General features: G+C 54.8%; 1 protein-coding gene across 1 annotated transcript; it reads left to right on the top strand.

Annotated features, from left to right (window-relative positions):
- The first annotated feature begins 281 nt into the window (after nucleotides 1-281).
- On the top strand, nucleotides 282-24,821 carry LOC140411405 (junctional adhesion molecule A-like). The gene is made up of 9 exons (XM_072500513.1): nucleotides 282-396; nucleotides 10,004-10,117; nucleotides 10,245-10,391; nucleotides 15,880-16,082; nucleotides 18,072-18,177; nucleotides 18,322-18,429; nucleotides 22,543-22,555; nucleotides 23,194-23,332; nucleotides 24,633-24,821. Exons 1-9 carry the CDS (start codon nucleotides 282-284, stop codon nucleotides 24,666-24,668), a joined length of 981 nt encoding a protein of 326 aa, XP_072356614.1. The 3' UTR covers nucleotides 24,669-24,821.
- Nucleotides 24,822-24,930: the final 109 nt, after the last annotated feature.

The following is a 24,930-nucleotide window of genomic DNA, read 5'->3' as shown; positions in this document are numbered from 1 at the left end:
CCAGCCAGTGAACAGATATCTCCCTGAGAGAGAGACACCAGTCAGTGTACAGATATCTCCCTGAGAGAGGGACTGAGAGACACCAGTCAGTGTACAGATATCTCCCTGAGAGAGAGGGACTGAGACACCAGTCAGTGTACAGATATCTCCCTGACAGAGAGACTGCGAGACACCAGTCAGTGTACAGATATCTCCCTGAGAGAGACACTGAGAGACACCAGTCAGTGTACAGATATCTCCCTGAGAGAGAGTTACTAAGAGACACCAGTCAGTGTGCAGATATGAGTCTGATGTCTTCACATTCTAACATTGTCTTGTGTTTTTCCACAGTGTTGGTGACTGAATCTTTTACAGTTACAACTGATACCCCTCATGTGACTGTGAAGGAAGGAAATGGCAAGTACAATGGAATTATTGGGTGTTTGTGTGGTGGGTGGGAGCAGGAATATGACTTTGAGGTCAGTAAATGCTGGAGATGGACGGTCAGCCAGCGAGGCTGGACATGTGTCAACGCAGGTCTCTGATCTAAAACGGTTGAGCTCCATATTGAATCTGTCATATTGCCAGTCACAAGGTGACATCCTGATCCTGGCCCAGGCGCTGCCGTCTGTTGTGCCAGTGCGGGAGAGACAGATGAGTGAGGTCAGCACCCTGGCCTGACATTTGTTCCTGCTGAATGCTTTGTCCGTGTCCACATCTTTGTTACTCCAGACACAATCCTGGTTACTGGACACCCATCGAAGTCCCTGTGTAACCTTTACATCCAAACCTCAAATTCACACCGAGTCTTGTTCACCGTCGGACAATGGCTCTTGTTTAAAATACACCTATTTGTCCAGTCCTATAACCCTTGCTCTATCCATAACCCACTCCAGCCCGAACAACCCTCCCTATCTCTGTCACCTTCCCACAGCCCCTACAACCCTCCCGATCGCTGTACCTTCCCCAGCCTCTACAACCCTCCCAATCTCTGTAACCTCCTCCAGTCCCTACAACCCTCACTATCTCTGTAACCTTCTCCAGCCCCTACAACCCTCCCTATCTCTAACCTCATCCAGCCCCTACAACCCTCCCAATCTCTGTAACCTCCTCCAGCCCCTACAACCGTCCCTATCTCTGTAACCTCCTCCAGCCCCTACAACCCTCCCTATTTCTGTAACCTCCTCCAGCCCCTACAACCCTCCCTATCTCTGTAACCTCCTCCAGCCCCTACAACCCTCCCTATTTCTGTAACCTCCTCCAGCCCCTACAACTCTCCCAATCTCTGTAACCTCCTCCAACCCCTACAACCCTCCCTATCTCTGTAACCTCCTCCAGCCCCTACAACTCTCCCTATCCCTGTAACCTCCTCCAGCCCCTACAACCCTCCCTATCTCTGAAACCTCCTCCAGCCCCGACAGCCCTCCCTATCTCTAACCTCATCCAGCCCCTACAACCCTCCCAATCTCTGTAACCTCCTCCAGCCCCTACAACCCTCCCTATTTCTGTAACCTCCTCCAGCCCCTACAACCCTCCCTATCTCTGTAACCTCCTCCAGCCCCGACAGCCCTCCCTATGTCTGTAACCACCTCCAGCCCCTACAACCCTCCCTATCTCTGTAACCTCCTCCAGCCCCCACAACCCTCCCTATCTCTGTAACCTCCTCCAGCCCCTACAATCCTCCCTATCCCTGTAACCTCCTCCAGCCCCGACAGCCCTCCCTATGTCTGTAACCTCCTCCAGCCCCCACAACCCTCCCTATCTCTGTAACCTCCATCAGCCCCTACAACCCTCCCTATCTCTGTAACCTCCTCCAGCCCCTACAACCCTCCCTATCTCTGTAACTCCTCCAGCCCCTACAACCCTCCCTATCTCTGTAACCTCCTCCAGCCCCTACAACTCTCCCTATCCCTGTAACCTCCTCCAGCCCCTACAACCCTCCCTATCTCTGAAACCTCCGACAGCCCTCCCTATCTCTAACCTCATCCAGCCCCTACAACCCTCCCAATCTCTGTAACCTCCTCCAGCCCCTACAACCCTCCCTATTTCTGTAACCTCCTCCAGCCCCTACAACCCTCCCTATCTCTGTAACCTCCTCCAGCCCCGACAGCCCTCCCTATGTCTGTAACCACCTCCAGCCCCTACAACCCTCCCTATGTCTGTAACCTCCTCCAGCCCCCACAACCCTCCCTATCTCTGTAACCTCCATCAGCCCCTACAACCCTCCCTATCTCTGTAACCTCCTCCAGCCCCGACAGCCCTCCCTATGTCTGTAACCTCCTCCAGCCCCTACAACTCTCCCAATCTCTGTAACCTCTTCCAGCCCCTACAACCCTCCCTATCTCTGTAACCTCCATCAGCCCCTACAACCCTCCCTATCTCTGTAACCTCCTCCAGACCCTACAACCCTATCTCTGTAACCTCCTCCAGCCCCGACAGCCCTCCCTATCTCTGTAACCTCCTCCAGCCCCGACAGCCCTCCCTACCTCTGTAACCTCCTCCAGCCCCGACAGCCCTCCCTATCTCTGTAACCTCCCCCAGCCCCTACAACCCTCCCTATCTCTGTAACCTCCTCCAGCCCCGACAGCCCTCCCTATCTCTGTAACCTCCTCCAGCCCCGACAGCCCTCCCTACCTCTGTAACCTCCTCCAGCCCCGACAGCCCTCCCTATCTCTGTAACCTCCTCCAGCCCCTACAACCCTCCCTATCTCTGTAACCTCCTCCAGCCCCGACAGCCCTCCCTATCTCTGTAACCTCCTCCAGCCCCGACAGCCCTCCCTACCTCTGTAACCTCCTCCAGCGCCGACAGCCCTCCCTACCTCTGTAACCTCCTCCAGCCCCGACAGCCCTCCCTATCTCTGTAACCTCCTCCAGCCCCTACAACCCTCCCTATCTCTGTAACCTCCTCCAGCCCCGACAGCCCTCCCTATCTCTGTAACCTCCTCCAGCCCCTACAATCCTCCCTATCTCTGTAACCTCCTCCAGCCCCTACAATCCTCCCTATGTCTGTAACCTCCTCCAGCCCCGACAGCCCTCCCTATCTCTGTAACCTCCTCCAGCCCCTACAATCCTCCCTATCTCTGTAACCTCCTCCAGCCCCGACAGCCCTCCCTATCTCTGTAACCTCCTCCAGCCCCTACAACCCTCCCTATCTCTGTAACCTCCTCCAGCCCCGACAGCCCTCCCTATGTCTGTAACCTCCTCCAGCCCCGACAGCCCTCCCTATCTCTGTAACCTCCTCCAGCCCCGACAGCCCTCCCTATCTCTGTAACCTCCTCCAGCCCCGACAGCCCTCCCTATCTCTGTAACCTCCTCCAGCCCCGACAGCCCTCCCTATCTCTGTAACCTCCTCCAGCCCCGACAGCCCTCCCTATCTCTGTAACCTCCTCCAGCCCCTACAACCCTCCCTATCTCTGTAACCTCCTCCAGCCCCGACAGCCCTCCCTATGTCTGTAACCTCCTCCAGCCCCGACAGCCCTCCCTATCTCTGTAACCTCCTCCAGCCCCGACAGCCCTCCCTATCTCTGTAACCTCCTCCAGCCCCGACAGCCCTCCCTATCTCTGTAACCTCCTCCAGCCCCGACAGCCCTCCCTATCTCTGTAACCTCCTCCAGCCCCGACAGCCCTCCCTATCTCTGTAACCTCCTCCAGCCCCGACAGCCCTCCCTATCTCTGTAACCTCCTCCAGCCCTGACAGCCCTCCCTATCTCTGTAACCTCCTCCAGTCCCAACAACCCTCCCTATCTCTGTAACCTCCTCCAGCCCTGACAATAGACATAGGCTTATTCTGTTTTCTGCCAGCCAATATTCGATCCATGTTAACATATTTTTGCTACACCACGTACCATTATTTTCCTTAATCTTTGATGTGGCACCATATCGAATGCTTTCTGGAAATCTAAGTTCAGCAAGTCTGCAAGTTCCCCTTTACCCACAGTGTATGTTAACTCCATCAAGCAACTTCACTAATTTGGCTAAACATAATTTCCATTCGTCAAAACTGAGCAGAATCTTTCCGATTATAGTGAGATTTAAAAAAAAAATTTTTAATTAAAGTTTTGCAAAATTTTTCACAATAAACAATAGTAATATAATACTAAGACAACAAAACAGCGTGAACATTAACATAGTGCAGAAAGAGAATATACAATAGCACTTAACTATACGTTTCCCCACACGTCTCAGTGTTCCCACACCCTCCCAATGGAACACTCACTCCCCCCCCCCCCCATGGATTGCTGCTGCTGCTGACGTTTTAATTTTCCCCGAGAAAGTCGACTAACGGTATTATGCCCCCCTCAACAGCAGCAACTCTCCATTTGGCAAAATTAGTTTGTGGTGTTGTCCCTTGCTTCTCCCGTACCGATTTTGTTGTCGTCTCGTGCTCGCTTCCGCGGCCCTCCCGTCTTCCCCGTTTTCTCTGCTCCTGTGGATGCCAAGTTTGTTAACGTTTCCCTGCCTCCCCCCTCCCCCTCCACGTCCCTGGCTCTCCTCTATTGTTCCCTGTCTCTTCACTCTACCCCCCACCCCTGCTTCTGCCCCCCCCCCCCCCCCCCCATGGTTCACCTTTCCTTCCTCCTTAAATGTAGCTGTCCCCCCCACCCCCCTCTCCCGGTCTATCTCTCCCTCTCATGCTTTAGCTACTCTCCCCTGTTTCTTGGCTACCTGACTATTCTTCTGCTTGTTTGTTGGCCACAAACAAGTCCCGGAACAATTGGGTGAATGGCTCCCACGTTCTGTGGAAGCCATTGTCTGACCCTCGGATGGCGAATTTGATTTTCTCCATTTGGAGAGATTCCGAGAGGTCGGACAGCCAGTCTGCAGCTATGGGCGAAGCTGCTGACCGCCAGCCGAACAGGATTCTACGGCGTGCGATCAGGGAGGCAAAGGCGTCCGCCCTCCTCCCCAAGAATAGATCTGGCTGGTCTGATACCCCCGAAGACCACTTTCGGGCATGGCTGCACCCTCACCCCCACCACCTTGGACATTGCCTCGAAGAAGGCTGTCCAGTACCCCGCAAGTCTGGGGCAGGACCAGAACATGTGGGCGTGGTTGGCCGGGCCTCCTTGGCACCGTTCACATCTATCCTCCATCTCCGGGAAGAACCTACCCATACGGGTCCTTGTTAAGTGGGCTCGATGTACCACTTTTAGTTGCCTCTGGCTGAGCCTTGCACACATTGAGGTGGAGTTGACCCTATGCAATGCTTCACTCCAGAGCCCCCACCCTATTTCAATCCCCAGGTCGTCCTCCCATTTCTTTCTTGTTGCGTCCAGTACGGTGTCGGCCCTTTCTATCAATCAGTTATACATGTCACTACAGTTTCCTTTACCTAGTATGCTTGCGTCCAGTTACTCTTCCAGTAGTGTCTGTAGAGGTGGTTGTGGGTCTGTCCCTGTCTCCTTTCGTAGGAAGTTTTTTAGTTGCAGGTACCTTAGCTCGTTCCCCCTGGCTAGCTGGAATTTCTCTGTCAGTTCGCCCAGTGTTGCGATCCTGCCGCCCGTGTATAGGTCCCTGACTGTCAGTGCCCCTCTGTCCTGAACCCACCTTTTGAAGGTGGCGTCAGTCAGTGCTGGTGTGCCATGATTAGTTTGTCTAGTGCTTTGAAAAAGGCCTTGGGGATGTAGATCAGGATGGATCTGAATAGGAAGAGGTACCTGGGCAGCGCGTTCATTTTGATCATCTGGACTCTCCCCGCGAGGGAGAGTGGGAGTGTGTTCCATCTTTGCAGGTCCTTTTGACTTCCTCTGTCAGACTGGTGAGGTTCCATTTGTGGATCCCTTTCCAGTCATGGGCTATTTGGATCCCCAGGTAGCGGAATTTGAGTCGGGCTTCTTTAAGCGGCAGTTCCGTTAGTGCTGTCCCGTCCTACTTGTGGGTGTACCGGGAAGATCTCGCTTTTGCTCATGTTGAGTTTGTAGCCCGAGAAGGCGGCAAACTCTTTCAGGAGCGCAATGATTCCATCCATGCTGCTTTGTGGGTCCGAGATGTAGAGGAGCAGGTCATCTGCATAGTGTGAGGCTCTGTGCTCTCTGCCTCCCCTTCGGATCCCCCTCCAGCTTTATGTTGCTCTGAGTGCAATTGCTAGTGGCTCGATCGCTAGAGCGAACAGCAGCGGGGACAGTGGGCATCCTTGTCTGGTGCCCCTGTGCAGCTGGAATTATCGGGAGTTGGTGTTTTGTCCGTACGCTCGCCATGGGAGTGCTGTATAGGAGTTTTACCCAGGCGGTGAATCCTGTTCCAAGCCCGAACCGCTCCAGTACCTCTGAGGTATTTCCATTCGACTCTGTCGAAGGCCTTTTCTGCGTCCAGGGAGACGATCACCTCTGGTGTTCTCGCCGCGTAGGGGGTCATTATCACGTTCAGCTGGTGCCTGATGTTCGAGGTGAGCTGTCTACCTTTGACAAAGCCGGTCTGGTCCTCTGCGACCACCTCTGGTACGCAGTCTTCTAGCCTTTTGGCTAGAATCTTGGCCAGTATTTTGGCATCCGCGTTCAGCAGTGAGATGGGTCTGTATGACCCACATTCCATTGGGTCTTTATCCTTCTTGGGTATCGGCGAGATTGAGGCCTGTGCTAGCGTGGGCAGCAGTGTGCCCCTAGCTAGCGAGTCTGTGAACATCTCCCACAGGTGCGGGGCCAGTGCTGTCGCAAATTATTTGTAGAAGTCTGCCGGGAACCTGTCTGGTCCCAGTGCCTTCCCCGCCTGCATGGAGCTTATGCTGTCCATGATCTCTCTCAGTGCTAGTGGTGTTTCCAGGCCCCGTTTTCTGCCCTCCCCCACGACTGGTATGTCCAGTCCATCAAGGAACCGTTTTATCCCGGACTCCCCCATTGGGGGCTCTGAGGTGTACAGCCCTTGGTCGAAGGCCTTGAAGGCTTTGTTGGTCTTTTCTGATTCTAATGTGCCTCTGGTATCCCTGATTTGTGCAATTTCTCTGGTGGCTGCCTGCTTTCTCAGCTGGTGTGCCAACAGGCGGCTGGCTTTGTCTCCGTGTTCGTATAGGGTCCCACTTGCCTGGCAGAGTTGGGGCACTGCTTTCCTGGTGGACAGCAGGTCAAAGTTCCTTTGTAACTCTTTCCTCTCCGCCAGGAGCTCTACGGTCGGGGCCTCGGAGTATTTACAGTCTACCTCCAGTATGGAGTCGACCAGCTGCTGCCTAGCCGCGCTTTCCTGCCTATCTCTTCGCACTTTGAAAGCGATAATTTCCCCTCTTATTACGGCCTTTCGCGCTTCCCAGAAATTGGAGGGTGAGACCTCCCCGTTCTGGTTGTTCTCCGTGTGCTCTGCTGTGGTCCGCAATATCTTTTCGTTGAAGGCCTCGTCATCTAGTAGGGCAATGTTCAACCTCCATGTGGGGCGTTGGGCCCTGCCCTCCAGCCTCACGTCCATGTAGTGTGGAGTGTGGTCTGATATCACAATTGCGGAGTATTCCACTTTGTCTATCCCCGGAAGCACCGTTTTCCCCACCACAAAGAAGTCAATTCTGGTGTCTATGTTGTGTACTGGGGAGAAGAAGGAGAATTCCTTCTCCCCTGGGTGGGTGAACCTCCAGGGGTCCACCGCTCCCATCTGTTCCATAAAGTGACTGAGTTCCCTTGCCATGTCTGAGGTTTTCCCCGTTTTGGGGTTTGACCTATCAGTCGTTGGATTCCCGTGAGAGTCTAAGTGCCTAGTTATAAGCTCCTTAATGAATGATTCAAATATCTTCCCCACGACAGACGCGGGTTAACTAGACTATGGGTTCCTGTTTTCTGCCTCCCTCCCTTCTTCAATAGAGGGGTTTAGATTTGCTGCTTTCAGATGGCAACTTTCCAGAATCTGGGGAATTTTGGAAAATTAACACCAACGCTTCAGTTGGCCCATTAGCCACCGATTTTCAGACTCTAGGATGATGTCCATCAGGACCCGGAGACCTGTCAGCCCGCAGCTCCCTCAGTTTGCTCAGGACGGAACAAAGAAAGGTACAGCACAGGAGCAGGCCCTTCGGCCCTCCAAGCCCGTGCCGACCATGCTGCCCGACTAACCTAGAACCTTCTACACTTCCTGGGTCCGTATCCTTCTATTCCCATCCTATTCATGTATTTGTCAAGATGCCCCTTAAATGTCACTATCGTCCCTGCTTCCACCACCTCCTCCGGTAGCGAGTTCCAGGCACCCACTACCCTCTGCGTAAAAAACTTGCCTCGTACATCTACTCTAAACCTTGCCCCTCGCACCTTAAACCTATGCCCCCTAGTAATTGACCCCTCTACCCTGGGGAAAAGCCTCTGACTATCCACTCTGTCTATGCCCCTCATAATTTTATATACCTCTATCAGGTCGCCCCTCAACCTCCTTCGTTCCAGTGAGAACAAACCGAGTTTATTCAATCGCTCCTCATAGCTAATGCCCTCCATACCAGGCAACATTCTTGTAAATCTCTTCTGCACCCTCTCTAAAGCCTCCACATCCTTCTGGTAGTGTGGCGACCAGAATTGAACACCATGGGTGGGATTCTGTGATCCGGGGGCTAAGTGTTGATGCTGTTGTAAACGCCGTCGCGTTTCCCGACGGCATCAGCACGTCTTCGGGATCAGCAATTCTAGCCCGTACAAGGGCCAGCACTGCACTGGAGTGCTTCAAGCCGCTCCAGCTGCTGATCCCTGCATGAACTGGGCACCGCTGGATCGCGTGCCGGCGTTGGCTCCGGGCTGCGAGAATCCCGCCCCATATTCCAAGTGTGGCCTAACTAAGGTTCTATACAGCTGCAACATGACTTGCCAATTCTTATACTCAATGCCCCGGCCAATGAAGGCAAGCATGCCGTCTGCCTTCTTGACTACCTTCTCCACCTGTGTTGCCCCTTTCAATGACCTGTGGACCTGTACTCCTAGATCTCTCTGACTTTCAATACTCTTGAGGGTTCTACCATTCATTGTATATTTCCCACCTAAATTTGACCTTCCGAAATGCATTACCTCACATGTGTCCGGATTAAACTGCATCTGCCATCTCTCCGCCCAAGTCTCCATCCTACCTATATCCTGCTGTATCCTCAGACACTCCTCATCGATATCCGCAATTCCACCAAATGTAGTGTCGTCCGCAAATTTACTAATCAGACCAGTTACGTTTTCTCCCAAATCATTTATTTATATATATATATATATATATATATATATATATAACGAACAGTGAAGGTTCCAGCACTGATCCCTGCGGAACTTCCTCCTGGTGATTGTAATTTCACTATGTTCCCCTCTCTGCTCCGTCTCCTGATTTCCAGATATTACGGGAATTTTGTTTTTCGGAGCCTCCCGTGGCGAAGACTGGAACAAAACTATTTGTTCATTTGCTCATCACCACCTTTACGAGGCACCTTGCAGATGTGAAATGGGGATGGTGGCCTAGCGGATGACACCCACGTCCGCGAATTAGTAATGAATAGTAACGCTCACGGTATCTCCTCCAGCATCTGTGGCCTTCAGGGATACCTTCCTGTGACTGGCCTCCGCGGATTGTCGTTCTCAGCCGTTGGGTTTGGAGTTGGGTGGGGCGAGTCTGTTGGAGTGTCGACTTCACTTGACCTACCGTCTGAATGCTGTGCGGAGTCTGCACATCCTCCCCGTGTCTGCGTGGGTTTCCTCCGGGTGCTCCGGTTTCCTCCCACAGCCCAAAGATGTGCAGGTTCGGTGGATTGGCCATGATAAATTGCCCTTAGTGTCCAAAATTGCCCTTAGTGTTGGGTGGGGTTACTGGGTTACGGGGATAGGGTGGAGGTGTTGACCTTGGGTAGGGTGCTCTTTCCAAGAGTCGGTGCAGACTCGATGGGCCGAATGGCCTCCTTCTGCACTGTAAATTCTATGATAATCTATGAATGACCCCTGGCTCCTAGAGGGCTAAAGCAAAGAGGCTAAAGTGTCTCTTTCCATGTTCCCCCCCCCCCCCCCCCCCCCTTTCCGTGGGGCTTTTTGTGTGGGGGTCGGTGGTGGTGGGAAGGGGACTTTGCTGGATTTCTAACTGCTCTTCTTCGCCCCTTCAGCTGCTGACCTCCACTGCCAGTTCTCGGCAGATTTCGGCCAACCTCGCGTGGAGTGGAAGTATTTCCTTCCGGATGGTTCCAACTGGTATGTGTATTACGATGGAACAGTCACAGGTGAGTCCGTCATCTCTTTGGCAACCCTCTCCTGAAACGTCGGGTGTGCCTGCTCGATGGGCCATGCCGGTGCCCAGGCCGCCTCCTCTCCGAACCGTGACCCTACCTCTCTCTCTCTCTCTCTCAGGTAAATACGTGGACCGAGTCGAATACTCCACTCGGGCCCTGCACTTCAAGAGCACCATTGCCACCGATGACGGACGCTACGTCTGCGAGGTGACTGGAGGCGGCGGAGATCACGCTGGGCAGGCCACAGTCATCCTTGTGGTCCAGAGTAGGTGGAGCAACGGGGAGGGGAGGGCAGCTCTGGGGGGAGGGGGTGGGTGGGATGGGGTGGCAGTGGCATAGAACTGGATTTGGATCAATAACTTCAAAATGGGGAACTGAGGCCAACCCCCCCCTCCCCCGTCCACAGTTTGCTAATGATACAACGTTAGGCAGCTGAATAAACATTATGGAGAATGTAGAGGCAGAAAGGGGGAAGAGCAAGCTTATCATAGGATGTGGGCATCACATCGTGCCAACATTTATTGCCCATCCCTAATTGCCACCCGTTTGTTGATCAGGATCTGTACCCCCCCCCGGTCTTGGGAGGCCAGCCCTGAATAAAATACCTGGCCGACCCACCCCTCCTTCAATCTGCTCTGGTCTGTAACCTTTAGGTGTGTCTCTTGTAACATTGCCATGTCCGCCTGAGGGGACCAAGTGATCAGCCTCTCCCCCCCCCCCCCCCCCTGCCGAATAGCCATTACCCTTCTTAGGCCAGCCTCCCGCTTGCATCCCTCGCCTCCTCGGGCCCACTCTTGGGCCTCCACCGTCCTCGACCTCCCCTTTGTCCCCTAGCAACAGTTCCTCCCTGTCAGCAGCAGAGCAGCTCTCCTCCACCCCCTCCCCCAATAGCAGCAACACAATCCACCCCACCCTCCCCATACCAAGCTTATCACCTGCTCGCCCCCCACTACGCTTCCGTGAACTAGCTCACCTAGCTAGCCTGGTAGCTCCCGCCCATGGTGCCAGACACCCTATCTCCCTATTGTTCTTCCTTCTCTCTTTCTCCCCCCCCCCCCCCCCCCCCCCCGCCCCGTTACATTTCTGAGCAACTGCTCAAACATTTTAACAAAACAAAAACCAAAGAAAAAGGAAGGGGCAATAAAACCCCCAAGAACAATCCCTTTGTTATGGGCGGGGCGTTTTCAGAACCCCAAAATGTATCATGGAGTTCACCCAACCTCTCCCTTTAATGTATTTGTTGCTTTTCCTAGCACACAGCTTTTCCCCTCGGTGTGGGATTACAATTATGGACACATGGGTTCTTAAACACAAAACACTGTTTATTCCATGAACTCAACTTAACATCTTAAATAAACATTGGATCTCTTAACACCCCTTACTTCAAAGATAACTCAGAAAATATTACAACAGTAAATAACTCCTTAAAGTGTTCCTTCAAACTTCCAAGAGACTTAACACATTTAAACAGTATCACATCAGGTTAAAAGATATATATATTTTCTGTAGAATGGCAGAGATATATTAGCTTGGTTGACTTCAGCTCCAGCACCTTGCTTTCGTCCGGCAGCTCTCTGGGCACACACAACACACACAAACTGCTTTTTCCAACTGGCTTTCTCTCTTCAAGCAACTCACAGCAAACTAGAACTTCTCAAGCTGCTGTCTCAAACTGGCTTTCTCCTTTTAATCAGCTTACAGCAAAACAGCCAGACACTTTTAAACTGCCCTCAGCAAAACCAGCCAGGCACTTTTCAAAACTGAAACTTCAAAATGGCTGAACTGAGCTGAGCTCCGCCCACTCTGACATCACTGTTTTCTTAAAGGTACATTACTTAAACATCCAGTTCTTAAAGGTACTCTCACATGACGCCTTGGGCGAGATTCTCCACACCGGCGCCGGTTGGGAGAATCGCCTGGGCCGCCAAAAATTCCCAGGACGCCGGTCTGACGCCCTCCCCCGATTCTCCCAAGTGGCGGGAACGGCCCGGTCGAGTTCCGCGGGCCGCAGGCCGGAGAATCGCCGGAGACACCCAAAATGGCGATTCTCAGGCACCCCCGCTATTCTCAGTGCTGGATGGGCCGAGCGGCCAGGCTAAAACGGCGGGTTTCCCCCGGCACCGTCCACACCTGGTCACTGCCGTCGGGAACTGCGCGCGAACGCTGGGGGGGGGGGGGGCGAGGGGGGATCCTGCACCTCAAATGTGGGGTGGCCCGCGATCGGTGCCCACCAATCGTCGGGCCGTCCTCTCTGAAGGAGGATCTCCTTCCTTCCGCGGCCCCGCAAGATCCGTCCGCCATCTTCTTGCGGGGCGGACTCGGAGAGGACGGCAACCGCGCATGCGCGGATGACGCCCGTTATGCGGCGCCGGCTGCGTTATCTATGCGACGCCGCCTTTACGTGGGCGACAAGGCCTGGCACGTGTAGATGACGCGGCCCCGATCCGAGTCCATTGTCAGGGCCCTGAATCGGTCGGGACCGGGGCCGTTTCGCACCGTCGTGAACCTTGACGGCGTTCACGACGGCGCGGCCACTTCGGCGCGGGAGTGGAGAATCCCGCCCCTTGTTGCAGAGAGCACTGCATATCCAGAACCTCACATAAATAACTTCAAGCAAACTCGACCCTGCAATGCCGTCCCCCAAGATTCATAAGAACATACAGTGCAGAAGGAGGCCATTCGGCCCATCGAGTCTGCACCAACCCTCTTAAGCCCCCACTTTCACCCTATCCCTGTAACCCAATAACCCCTCCTAACCTTTTCGGTCACTAAGGGCAATTTATCATGGCCAATCCACCTAACCTGCATGTCTTTGGAATGACCTTAATCCCCTGCCAGCCTTTTGTCCTTGATAAAGTTCATCGCTTTGTCCGGCGGTTCAATGTAAAGTTCCTGGCCATCAAAAGTCACCCACAGGCATGCTGGATAGAACATCCCGAACTTCACCCGCTTCTTGAAGATGGACGATTTTGCCCTGTTAAATCCGACTCACCTTTTGGCCAGTTCCGCCCCCAGGTCCTGGTCGATGCACAATTCACAATTCTCCCAGTTGCACCTCTGTACCTGCCTGGCCCAGCGCAAAATCTGTTCCTTGTCCAGGAACCGGTGCATTCGCACCACCATCGCCCTCGGCGGTTCGTTTGCTTGGGTCTTCCTCGCAAGCGTTCTGTGCGCTCTGTCCACCTCCAAGGGTTGAGTAAACGACCCCTCTCCCATCAACTTTTCCAGCATACATGCCACGTATGCCCTCGCGTCCGATCCCTCACTACCCTCTGGGAGGCCTACGTTCTTCAGATTCTGTCTCCTGGACCTGCTCTCCAAGTTCTCCACCTTCTCCTGGAGTCTTTTCTGGTGGTCCTTCATCAGCCCCACCTCGGCCTCCAACGTGGTGAGATAGTCCTCGTGCTCGGCCACCTTTTCTTCCCCCTTCTGGATCGCCCGTCCGTGGGCTTCTAGCCCCTGTTCCACCCGATCAATTGATGCCTTGAGCGGGTCTAGCGTCTCCTTCTTTAGCTTGGCGAAGCTCTCCTCGAAGAACTTCACCAGCTGTACCGTCGACCACTGTACCGCCCCATATACTGGTGGGGAATTTCTCCCCACGGTCTCACTCTCTACCGATTTATTCCAATAAAATTCCGACAAAATCCGGAGAAAAGGTCCACCAGCTCCGTCACAAGCGGGAGCTACCAAATGTGCGACCTCCTACTCCATGGCCACCACCAGAAGTCTGGTGTCGAGCTTCTTGAATGTTGGAGCTGCACTCATCCAGGCGAGTGGGCAGTATTCCATTACACGCCTGACTTGTGTCTTGTGATAGTGGCAGGCTTTGAGAGGTTGGGAGGTGAGTTACTCGCTACAGTATTAATGTGGCTAGTCCAGTTCAGTCTCTGATCAACGGTAACCCCCAGGATGTTGAAAGTGGGATATTCAGTGATAGTAGTCACTGGCCTTCATAGCGAGAGGATTTGAGTGCAGCAATGAGGATTGTGTAGGGCATTGGCCACACCTGGGGTATTGTGTGCAGTTTTAGTGTCCTTATCTGAGGAAGGATGTTCTTGCTGTGGAGGGAGTGCAGCAAGGGTTTACCCGGCTGATTCCTGGGATGGCGGAACTGTCATATGAGGAGAGACTAAGTTGGTTAGGATTATATTGATTGGAGTTTACAAGAGTGAGAGAGGATCGCATAGAAACTGACAAAATTCTAACAGGATCAGACAGGGTAGATTCAGAAAGAATGTTCCTGATGGTGGGGGGTCCAGAACGAGGGCCCCCTAGTAATTGACCCCTCTACCCTGGGGAAAAGCCTCTGACTATCCACTCTGTCTATGCCCCTCATAATTTTGTAGACCTCTATCAGGTCGCCCCTCAACCTCCTTCGTTCCAGTGAGAACAAACCGAGTTTATTCAACCGCTCCTCATAGCTAATGCCCTCCATACCAGGCAACATTCTGGTAAATCTCTTCTGCACCCTCTCTAAAGCCTCCACATCCTTCTGGTAGTGTGGCGACCAGAACTGAACACTATACTCCAAGTGTGGCCGAACTAAGGTTCTATACAGCTGCAACATGACTTGCCAATTCTTATACTCAATGCCCCGGCCAATGAAGGCAAGCATGCCGTATGCCTTCTTGACTACCTTCTCCACCTGTGTTGCCCCTTTCAATGACCTGTAGACCTGTACTCCTAGATCTCTCTGACTTTCAATACTCTTGAGGGTTCTACCATTCACTGTATATTCCCTACCTGAATTAGACCTGGGGCTGAAGGAATATGGCGGGAAGGCAGCATCAAGGTATTGACGATGATCAGCCCTGATCATAATGAATGGCCGAGCAGGCTCGAAGGGCCGAATGGCCTCCTCCTGCTCCTATTTTCTATGTATGTTTCAATGTAATGTTCATGTCGAGGGGCGATGGTTAGATCCTCTTGTTGGAGATAGTCTTTGCCTGGCACTTGTGTGGCACGAATGTTACTTTGGTGCATGAAGGGGAGAAAACCAACTTACATTCACGGCAAGCAATTGCACAGGCAAAAAGGAAGCTTGTCATTTATATTGGGTTGAAGTAAAAAAATCTTATTGCAGTTAAAAAGGGCACTCGTGAGACTGCATGTTAAATACTGGGTGCAGCTTGGGTCTCCTTGTTTAAGGAAGAATGTAAATGCATTGGAGGCGGCTCAGAGGAGATTGATACCTGGAATGAGTGGGTTGTCTTGAGAACGGGGTGGAGATACTGGACTTGTTTCCACTAGAGTTTCGAAGAGGGAGGGGTGACTTGTTAAATTTAAGAGTACCCACTTTTTTCCAATTTAGCGTGGCCAATCCACTTGCCCTGCACAGACACGGGGAGAATGTGCAAACTCCACACGGACAGTGACCCAGAGCCGGGATTGAACCCGGGACCTCGGCGCCGTGAGGTAGCAGTGCTAACCACTGCGCCGCCGTGCTGCCCCAAGTGAGGGTTGACTTGATTGAAGTGTGGAAGATCCGAAATGTGAGGTGGAGCACCTTAGAGGGGCCAAATGTCCGCCTTTTGATCGTCTCTCTGATGGGATTGGTAATAAATCCCAGAGCCCTCGAATGCGCACATGAAGGGCGAATGGAGGAATGGGAAAGGGATGGTTGGCACTGAATGGGGTCTCAACGTTGGTCAGATCAAGTGTTTGAAGTAGATGTCAGTCGATCTCTTCATAATATCCTCTCTCTCTCTCTCACTCTCCCTCTCTCCCCTCCCGCGTTGCACCCCACCTCTCAGTCCCTCCAGAGACTCCTCATGCCTCCATCCCGACCTCTGTGACAACAGGGAGCGCAGTCACCCTCCGGTGCATTGAGAATGTGGGTCAACCTCCCTCTACGTTCAAGTGGTTCCGGAACAATATGTTGATGCCTGAAAATCCGAAAACAAACCAGGCCTACCAGAATTCCTCCTACACCATGGATCCCAAGACTGGAACCCTGGTGAGTCCAGATTGCCACAGAATTAGGTGGGATTGGGAGGGGAAATGCTAGGGAGGGGGCTGGGAGGAGGGGGGGGTTGCACGGGAGCGGGCATGGCTGGGCAAAAGGGACGGCGGCTGGGGTGGGGGGGCTGGAATGGCTAGGTGGGGAGGGCTGGAATGACGAGGTGGGGGGGCGGGGCTGGAATGGCTAGGTGGAGGGTGGGGCTGGAATGACTAGGTGGGGGGGCGGGGCTGGAATGACTAGGTGGGGGGAGGGGCTGGAATGGCTAGGTGGGGGGGCGGGGCTGGAATGGCTAGGTGGGGGGGGCGGGGCTGGAATGGCTAGGTGAGGGGAGGGGCTGGAATGGCTAGGTGGGGGGTGGGGCTGGAATGGCTAGGTTGGGGGGTGGGGCTGGAATGACTAGGTGGGGGGGGTGGGGCTGGAATGACTAGGTGGGGGGCGGGGCTGGGATGACTAGGTGGGGGGAAGGGCTGGAATGGCTAGGTTGGGGGGTGGGGCTGGAATGGCTAGGTGGGGGGGTGGGGCTGGAATGGCTAGGTGGGGGGAGGGGCTGGAATGGCTAGGTGGGGGGTGGGGCTGGAATGACTAGGTGGGGGGGCGGGGCTGGAATGACTAGGTGGGGGGGCGGGGCTGGAATGACTAGGTTTTGGGGGTGGGGCTGGAATGGCTAGGTGGGGGGGGTGGGGCTGGAATGGCTAGGTGGGGGGGTGGGGCTGGAATGGCTAGGTGGAGGGTGGGGCTGGAATGGCTAGGTGGGGGGAGGGGCTGGAATGGCTAGGTGGGGGGTGGGGGTGGAATGGCTAGGTGGGGGGTGGGGCTGGAATGGCTAGATGGAGGGTGGGGCTGGAATGGCTAGGTGGAGGGTGGGGCTGGAATGGCCAGGTTGGGTGGTGGGGCTGGAATGGCTAGGTGGGGGGAGGGGCTGGAATGACTAGGTGGGGGAGGGGCTGGAATGGCTAGGTGGGGGTAGGGGCTGGAATGACTAGGTGGGGGAGGGGCTGGAATGGCTAGGTGGGGGGAGGGGCTGGAATGACTAGGTGGGGGGAGGGGCTGGAATGGCTAAGTGGAGGGCGGGGCTGGAATGGCTAGGTGGGGGAGGGGCTGGAATGGCTAGGTGGGGGGCGGGGCTGGAATGGCTAGGTGGGGGGCGGGGCTGGAATGGCTAGGTGGGGGGCGGGGCTGGAATGGCTAGGTGGGGGGAGAGGCTGGAATGGCTAGGTGGGGTCGGGGCTGGAATGACTAGGTGGGAGGGGCTGGAATGGCTAGGTGGAGGGAGGGGCTGGAATGGCTAGGTGGGGGGGCGGGGCTGGAATGGCTAGGTGGGGGGGCGGGGCTGGAATGGCTAGGTGGGGGGGCGGGGCTGGAATGGCTAGGTGGAGGGTGGGGCTGGAATGGCTAGGTTGGGGGGGTGGGGCTGGAATGGCTAGGTGGGGGGAGGGGCTGGAATGGCTAGGTGGGGGGAGGGGCTGGAATGGCTAGGTGGGGGGAGGGGCTGGAATGGCTAGGTGGGGGGCGGGGCTGGAATGGCTAGGTGGGGGGAGGGGCTGGAATGGCTAGGTGGGGGGAGGGGCTGGAATGGCTAGGTGGGGGGCGGGGCTGGAATGGCTAGGTGGGAGGGGCTGGAATGGCTCGGTGGAGGGAGGGGCTGGAATGGCTAGGTGGGGGAGGGGCTGGGTGGGTGGGGGGTGGCTGGGAGGAGGCGGGGATGGCTAGGTGGGCGTGGGGCTGGAATGGCTAGGTGGGGAGGGCTGGGTGGGTAGGGGGTGGCTGGGAGGAGACGGGGATGGCTGGGAGGGAGAATGCCTGGGAGGAGGGGGGACGGCGAGGGAGGGGGCTGGGAGAGGGGTACGACAATGGGGCTGCTGGGGACTGAGGGGACTTGGTGGTTACGATGGTGGGGGGGGGGGGGGGGATGAGAATGTGAGGAATTGGGGTGAATGGTCATCCTCTCTCTCACTGACTGACTGTTTTTCCCTGCCTCCTCAGGCCTTCGACTCTGTATCCAAGTCGGACAGCGCGCAATATGCCTGTCAGGCCAGTAATGGGATTGGTGATCCGAAGACGAGTTCTCCAGCCATCCAGATGGACGTTTGTAAGTGCTGGAGATTGGGAGATTGTATTGACTGAGCTGTGAAAATGACCATGTGTCGGATAGGCTGTCTGTCTGAGAGAGTTTGTTTCTCCTTTTTGCCCCACCACCCCCTCTGATTGATGCTGTCTCTCTGTCCCTCTCTAGACGATACGAATGTTGGTGGAATTGTGGCTGGCGTCATCGTAGCCTTGCTTATTCTGGCCTTCATCGGGGTTGGACTGTGGTTTGCTTATCGCAAGGGATACATTGGACGTAAGTGAATCTTCATAATCTTCTTGGCCAAGTAGGTTGTGGTGATGAATAAGTTGTACCTGGGATGTGGCTGATAAGAGCTCTCATTGGTTCATTTCCCTTCCAAGGTGCCAATCAAGCGGGCTGCTTTGTCCTGGGTGGTGTCGAACTTCTTGAGTGTTGTTGGAGCTGTGCTCATCTAGGCAAAAGGAGAGCATTCCATTACACTCCTGACTTGGGCCTTGTGGACAGGCTTTGTGGCGTAGCTCTCCTCCTACGAACCAGGAATTAGGCACAATAGCCCACTAAAACAGGGAATCCTCTCCCCCTGTCTAACAACAGCACAAGAGATGCTGAGCAACAGTAGCTCCAGAGGCCCTAAAGAGACAAAAAGCGGCAGAAACCAGGAGAAGCGAGCGGTCAAGACAACGGACACAGGAGGCGACGAAGTGCTGGCCACGCCAGAATGAGAGGGAGCGGCAAATCTCCCACGGGGCTCCCACTTAATGGGAGGATGGCTGGAAGAAGTTCCTCTCCAGGGAACTAAGGAGGCTCAGGGAAGAAATAAAGACCGACATCAAGCTGCGGTCAAGGTGTCGGTGGAGGAGACCCTGGCCGCCATGCAGGCAACCCTGGACAAGGCAGAGAGACAACTGGAGGCCCAGGGGAACCCCACCAAGGAATAGCCTCAATGGATCAGCGAGACCGGATCGCTGCCCTAGAGACAGCGATATAGAGGTTGGTGGCGAGGCAGGAAGTCTGAAGGGGAAGATAGAGGATCAGGAGAACCGGTCACGGTGCCAGAACTTAAGGATAGTGGGCCTGCCGGAAGGGATCGAAGGCATGGACCCCACGGACTGTGTGGCCCAGATGTTGGAAAGCTTGGTGGGAAGGGACAGCTCCCCCCCCCCCCCCCCCCCCCAATCCACTACAAATAGACAGGGCCCACCCGTCGCTCTGTCCGAAACCCAAGGCTAGAGAGCAGCCGAGGGTGATAATTGGCCAAATGCCTCGGGTACCAGGGCGGGAAAGAATCCTGTGCTGGGCCAGGCAGACGAGGACCTGCAACTGGGAAGGGCACCAGACCAGGATTTATCAGATATTGGGGGCAGACCTGGCCAAGCGCTGGGAGGAGCGAAGTTTGGGATGCAGTACCCAGCTAAACTCTGGGTCACGTTCCAGGGCAGGAAGCACGTTTCCCTGGCCCCTGTGGACATGGACAAATGTGTCCAGGAAAAGGGGCTTGGGAAGACAGCAAGCCAGGCGTGTGGCGGAATATTCTACTCTTGCCTGGATGACTGCAGCTCCAACAACACTCAAAAGAAGCTCGACACCATCCAGGACAAAGCAGCCCCGATTGATTGCTCCCCCCTTTCCACAAACGTTCACTCCCTCCACCACCAGAGCACAGTACAGCCGTGCCCACCAGCCCCCCATGGAGGCTGGACACCACCTTCCTTGCTGCCGAGGCTTTCTGCAGAAAATATCACCGGCCATAGGCGAGTATTACTATCAACCAGAATGGGAAGGTCGCGCCCTCCAGGTCCTGGGAGGTGCTGAAGGCTGTGATCAGGGGTACGATTATTGCCGACAAAGCATGTAGCGACAGGGAGGGGGGCTAGGCAACAGCTAGCCTAATCCAAACTGGAGGTAGACTGGCAATACTCCGACTGTAGAGCTCCTGGAAAAAGCTACAAATGGACTTTGACCTGCTCTCCACGAGGAAAGCAGTGCATCAATCCGCCAGGCACGGCGGACCCTGTACGTGCACGGAGACAAAGCCAGCCGCCTGCTGGCTCACAGCCGAGAGAGCAGGCAGCCGTGGGGGAAATAGCTCAGATTAGAGACAGCAGGGGCAAACTAGTATCGGAGCTGGAAAAGGTAAACGCAGCATTCGAGACCTTCTACCGGGAGGTGTACACCTCCGAGCGCCCCAAAGGGACATGCACGTCGTGGGGGAGGACAGGAAACAGGGCAGGTCCGACACACCCATCTTGCTGCTCAATGTAGACGCAAAAGTACTGGCCAAAATCCTAGCCAGGCAGCTGGGGAACTGCGTATCAGAGGTGGTGGCAGAAGACCAAACGGGCTTTGTTAAGGGTCTGTTGAACGTAATAATGACGTGAGAACACCAAAGGTGATCGTCTCCCTCGACGCAGAAAAGGCCTTCGAGAGAAACAAATGGAAGTACCTCCTGAGGTACAGGAGCGGTTCAGGCTTTGAAGAGGGTTCACCGCCTGGGTGAAACTCATAGAACATAGAAAATACAGCACAGAACAGGCCCTTCGGCCCACGATGTTGTGCCGAACCTTTGTCCTAGATTAATCATAGATTATCATAGAATTTACAGTGCAGAAGGAGGCCATTCGGCCCTTTGAGTCTGCACCGGCTCTTGGAAAGAGCACCCTACCCAAACTCAACACCTCCACCCAACACCAAGGGCAATTTTGGACACTAAGGGCAATTTAGCATGGCCAATCCACCTAACCCGCACACCTTTGGACTGTGGGAGGAAACCGGAGCACCCGGAGGAAACCCACGCACACACGGGGAGGACGTGCAGACTGCGCACACAGTGACTCCTGTACAATGCTCCCATGGCGAGCGTGCGGACGACAGCACATCCGAATGAGCAGGACCAGAGTAGAGTTCTGGACAGCCTTCTTCGAGGCGATGTCCAAGGTTGTGGCGATTGAGGGCGGAGCCACCCTCTGGACCAAAAACCATTTATGAACAGGAACAACCGAATAAGAGCAACGCTACCCCCGAAAGATGTTACACCAGATAGCAAGAGGGAGGGGGGGGGGGGGCGGTGGGGGGGGACTTGGGAGGGAGGGGAAGAAGGCCAAGTCAAAGCTGGGCACTTGTAAATAATGAATTGTAACCAATGCGTACAGTTTGTGTTCACATATCTTTGTTCTGAATAAAAAGAAAAACTCTGAATTAAAAACGTTGTTAAAAAATGATAACCGCCCCAAGATGTTGATTGTGTGGGATTCCGCGATGGTCACGTCATTCAATGTCAAGGGGCGATTGTTAGATTCGCTCCTGTTGGAGAGAGCCATTGCCAGGTTCATATCTGGGATGAAACATTCCTGGGATCATCCTGTGCCTGGGGGCTTCAGGATTACCCAGATACCGTTTTGAGATGTTGGGGTGTCCTAGATTGTCATTTTGAGTACAGAATGTTCTTGTGATTGGATTGGATTGGATTTGTTTACTGTCACGTGTACCGAGGTACAGTGAAAAGTATTTTTCTGCGAGCAGCTCAGCAGATCATTAAGTACATGGGAAGAAAAGGGAATAAAAGAAAATACATAATAGGGCAACACAAGTTATACAATGTAACTACATAAGCACTGGCATCGGATGAAGCATACAGGGTGTAGTGTTAATGAGGCCAGTCCATAAGAGGGTCATTTAGGAGTCTGGTGACAGTGGGGAAGAAGCTGTTTTTGAGTCTGTTCGATGTGTTCTCAGACTTCTGTATCTCCCGCCCGATGGAAGAAGTTGGAAGAGTGAGTAAGCCGGGTGGGAGGGATCTTTGATTATACTGCCCGCTTTCCCCAGGCAGCGGGAGGTGTAGATGGAGTCAATGGATGGGAGGCAGGTTCGTGTGATGGACTGGGCGGTGTTCACGACTCTCTGAAATTTCTTGCGGTCCTGGGCCGAGCAGTTGCCATACCAGGCTGTGATGCAGCTCGATAGGATGCTTTCTATGGTGCATCTGTAAAAGTTGGTAAGGGTTAATGTGGACACGCCGAATTTCCTTAGTTTCCTGAGGAAGTATAGGCGCTGTTGTGCTTTCTTGGTGGTAGCGTCGACGTGGGTGGACCAGGGCAGATTTTTGGAGATGTGCATACTGGCATCTGTTGAGGGTTCTGAGCATGTGTCGGCTTTTTCAATACGCAGGATGTGACCTGTAAGCAAGACGTGTTTAACTGCTGTTCCTGTTTTATTACAACACTACTGTTCTGCTCAGTTACTGTTACTGTTCAACATTTGTTTATTACATAAAGAAGTTCCTAAACACGCATTTCAACTACCGTTTTGTGCTGTCAATTTACCAGTTTTTATGATAAATATCTAATGGCATATTCTCTCTCTTTCTTCCTCCCTCCCTACCTCTTACAGGAAAGGAAACAAGGTAAGACGGATGTTTAATCTTAGTTCTGATGCGTTTAAAAACTGCAATGCCCGTTACACTACAGCCCTCTCTATCTCTGTAAACTCCTCCACCCCTACAACTCTCTCTATCTCTGTAAACTCCTCCAGACCCTACAACCCTCCCTATCTCTGTAACCTCCTCCAGCCCCAACAACCCTCCCTATCTCTGTAAACTCCTCCAGCCCCTACAACTCTCTCTATCTCTGTAACCTCCTCCAGCCCCTACAACTCTCCCTATCTCTGTAACCGCCTCCAGCCCCTACAGTCCTCCCTATCTCTGTAACCTCCTCCAGCCCCAACAACCCTCCCTATCTCTAAACTCCTCCAGCCCCTACAACTCTCTCTATCTCTGTAACCTCCTCCACCCCTACAACCCTCCCTATCTCTGTAACCTCCCCCAGCCCCTACAACCCTTACTATCTCTGTAACCTCCTCCAGCCCCTACAACCCTCCCTATCTCTGTAACCTCCTCCAGCCCCTACAACTCTCCCTATCTCTGTAACCTCCTCCAGCCCCTACAACCGACCCTATCTCTGTAACCTCCTCCAGCCCCTACAACCGACTGCTCTTTCCCTCATTTCCTCTCTCTTTCTCCCCCTCCCCCCCCCCCACCCCCTAATGCTCAATGGCCTCATGTGTGTCCATTTCTCCTCCATTATTGATTTTTTTCTGTCTCTGTCTCTCTCATCCTCTGTCCTGCTGCAGCAATAAGCCCAAAGTGATCTACAGCCAGACTCAACCTGATGAACTGGATGATGTAAGTACACCTGATTGCATTGAGCTCTGGGTGGGGGGGTCGGGGTTGGTGCGCGGGGAGGGTTCGGGGTTGGTGCGCGGGGGGGGGGGTTTGCGTGGGGGAGCCGGGGTTTCTGTGTTTGGGGGGGGGGGTGGCCAGGGTTTCTGCGTTTGGGGGGGGGGGGCAGGGTTTCTGCAGGGGGGGCGGGGTTTCTGCGTGGGGGGGGCGGGGTTACTGCGTGGGGCGGGCAGGCGGGGTTTCTGCGTAGGGGGGGCCGGGGTTTCTGCGTGGGGGGGAGGCCGGGGTTTCTGCATGGGGGGGAGGCCGGGGTTTCTGCATGGGGGGGGCGGGCGGGGTTACTGCGTGGGGCGGGCAGGCGGGGTTTCTGCGTGGAGGGGGGGGTGGGGTTTCTGCGTGGGGGGGGCCGGGGTTTCTGCGTGGGGGGGCGGGGTTTCTGCGTGGGGGGGGCGGGGTTACTGCGTGGGTCGGGCAGGCGGGGATTCTGCGTGGAGGGGGGGGCGGGGTTTCTGCGTGGGGGGGGCGGGGTTTCTGTGTGGGGGGGGCGGGGTTTCTGCGTGGGGGCGGGGGCCGGGGGTTCGTGCGTGGGGGGGTCCGGGGGTTCGTGCGTGGGGGGGGGTCGGGGTTCGTGCGTGGGGGGGTGGGGGCCGGGGTTTGTGCGTGTGTGGAGGGGGCGGGGTTTCTGCGTGGGGGGGGGGGGCGAGGTTTCTGCGTGTGGGGGGGGGCCGGGGTTTCTGCGTGGGGGGGGCCGGGGTTTCTGCGTGGGGGTGGGGGGGCCGGGGTTTCTGCGTGGGGGGGGGGCGGGGTTTCTGCGTGGGGGGGCGGGGTTTCTGCGTGGGGGGGAGTTCTGCGCAGGGGGGACGGTGTTCATGCGAGGGGGATGGTGGGGATGCATGCTGGGAGTTGGGGAGGACAGCGTGGGGGAAGCTATCACGGTGTTGGCAGTAGTCGGGGGGAGCGTGGGGGTGATGTGGAGGTCGGTGCTCCCTGTTGAGGCTGGCCCTGTGTTTGAGGGGGACGGGCTGGGTGGGTGGCTTTGCTGGGGCAGCTGCTGGGTGAGGGCACAGGATTCATGCACGGCAGCGATAATTCTGGGAGAGGGTGATCCTGTTTGTGAATACTGAGCGATGGGATGCCATGCTTCGTCACTGGCTGACCTGTGGGGGAGTGGTGGGTTGGTTTTGATGTGGGGGGGTGGGGGGTGGAAATAGTGTGGTGGAGGGAGTGACACTCGGTAAACTGGAATGAAATCTCCGTTTGGAACCTTTCTCTAACCCCTGCGCTCTCTCTCTCTCTCCCTTAGGGCGATTTCAAACAGAAATCTTCATTCGTTGTCTAACTCTCAAAAACAGCCAGTAACAAAACCCTGATCAGCATACGGTCAACCCCCTCCCCACATCACCAACCCCCTCCCCACATCACCAACCCCCTCCCCACATCACCAACCCCCACTTGCCCTGTTTTCTCTCCACACCCCAGCGCTCAGCCGCGAGGAGGGGGCCACACCCCCATTGTCAGTGTCATTGTAAATGCTGCTGGGAATGATGGGGTGAATATTGCCCAAAATTAATCTTTTTTAACGGGGAGCCTCAGTATGTTCT

Source organism: Scyliorhinus torazame, chromosome 4 (genome assembly GCF_047496885.1).
Source record: "Scyliorhinus torazame isolate Kashiwa2021f chromosome 4, sScyTor2.1, whole genome shotgun sequence".
NCBI lineage: Eukaryota > Metazoa > Chordata > Chondrichthyes > Carcharhiniformes > Scyliorhinidae > Scyliorhinus > Scyliorhinus torazame.
This window is presented reverse-complemented; position numbering and strand designations above follow the sequence as displayed.

Coding starts and splice junctions, on each gene's coding strand:
- LOC140411405 (XM_072500513.1), top strand. CDS start 282: ATGAGTCTGATGTCTTCACATTCTAACATTGTCTTGTGTTTTTCCACA. Junction 18,178..18,321: donor AGCCATCCAGATGGACGTTT/GTAAGTGCTGGA, acceptor GTCCCTCTCTAG/ACGATACGAATGTTGGTGGA. Junction 23,333..24,632: donor AACCTGATGAACTGGATGAT/GTAAGTACACCT, acceptor TCTCTCCCTTAG/GGCGATTTCAAACAGAAATC.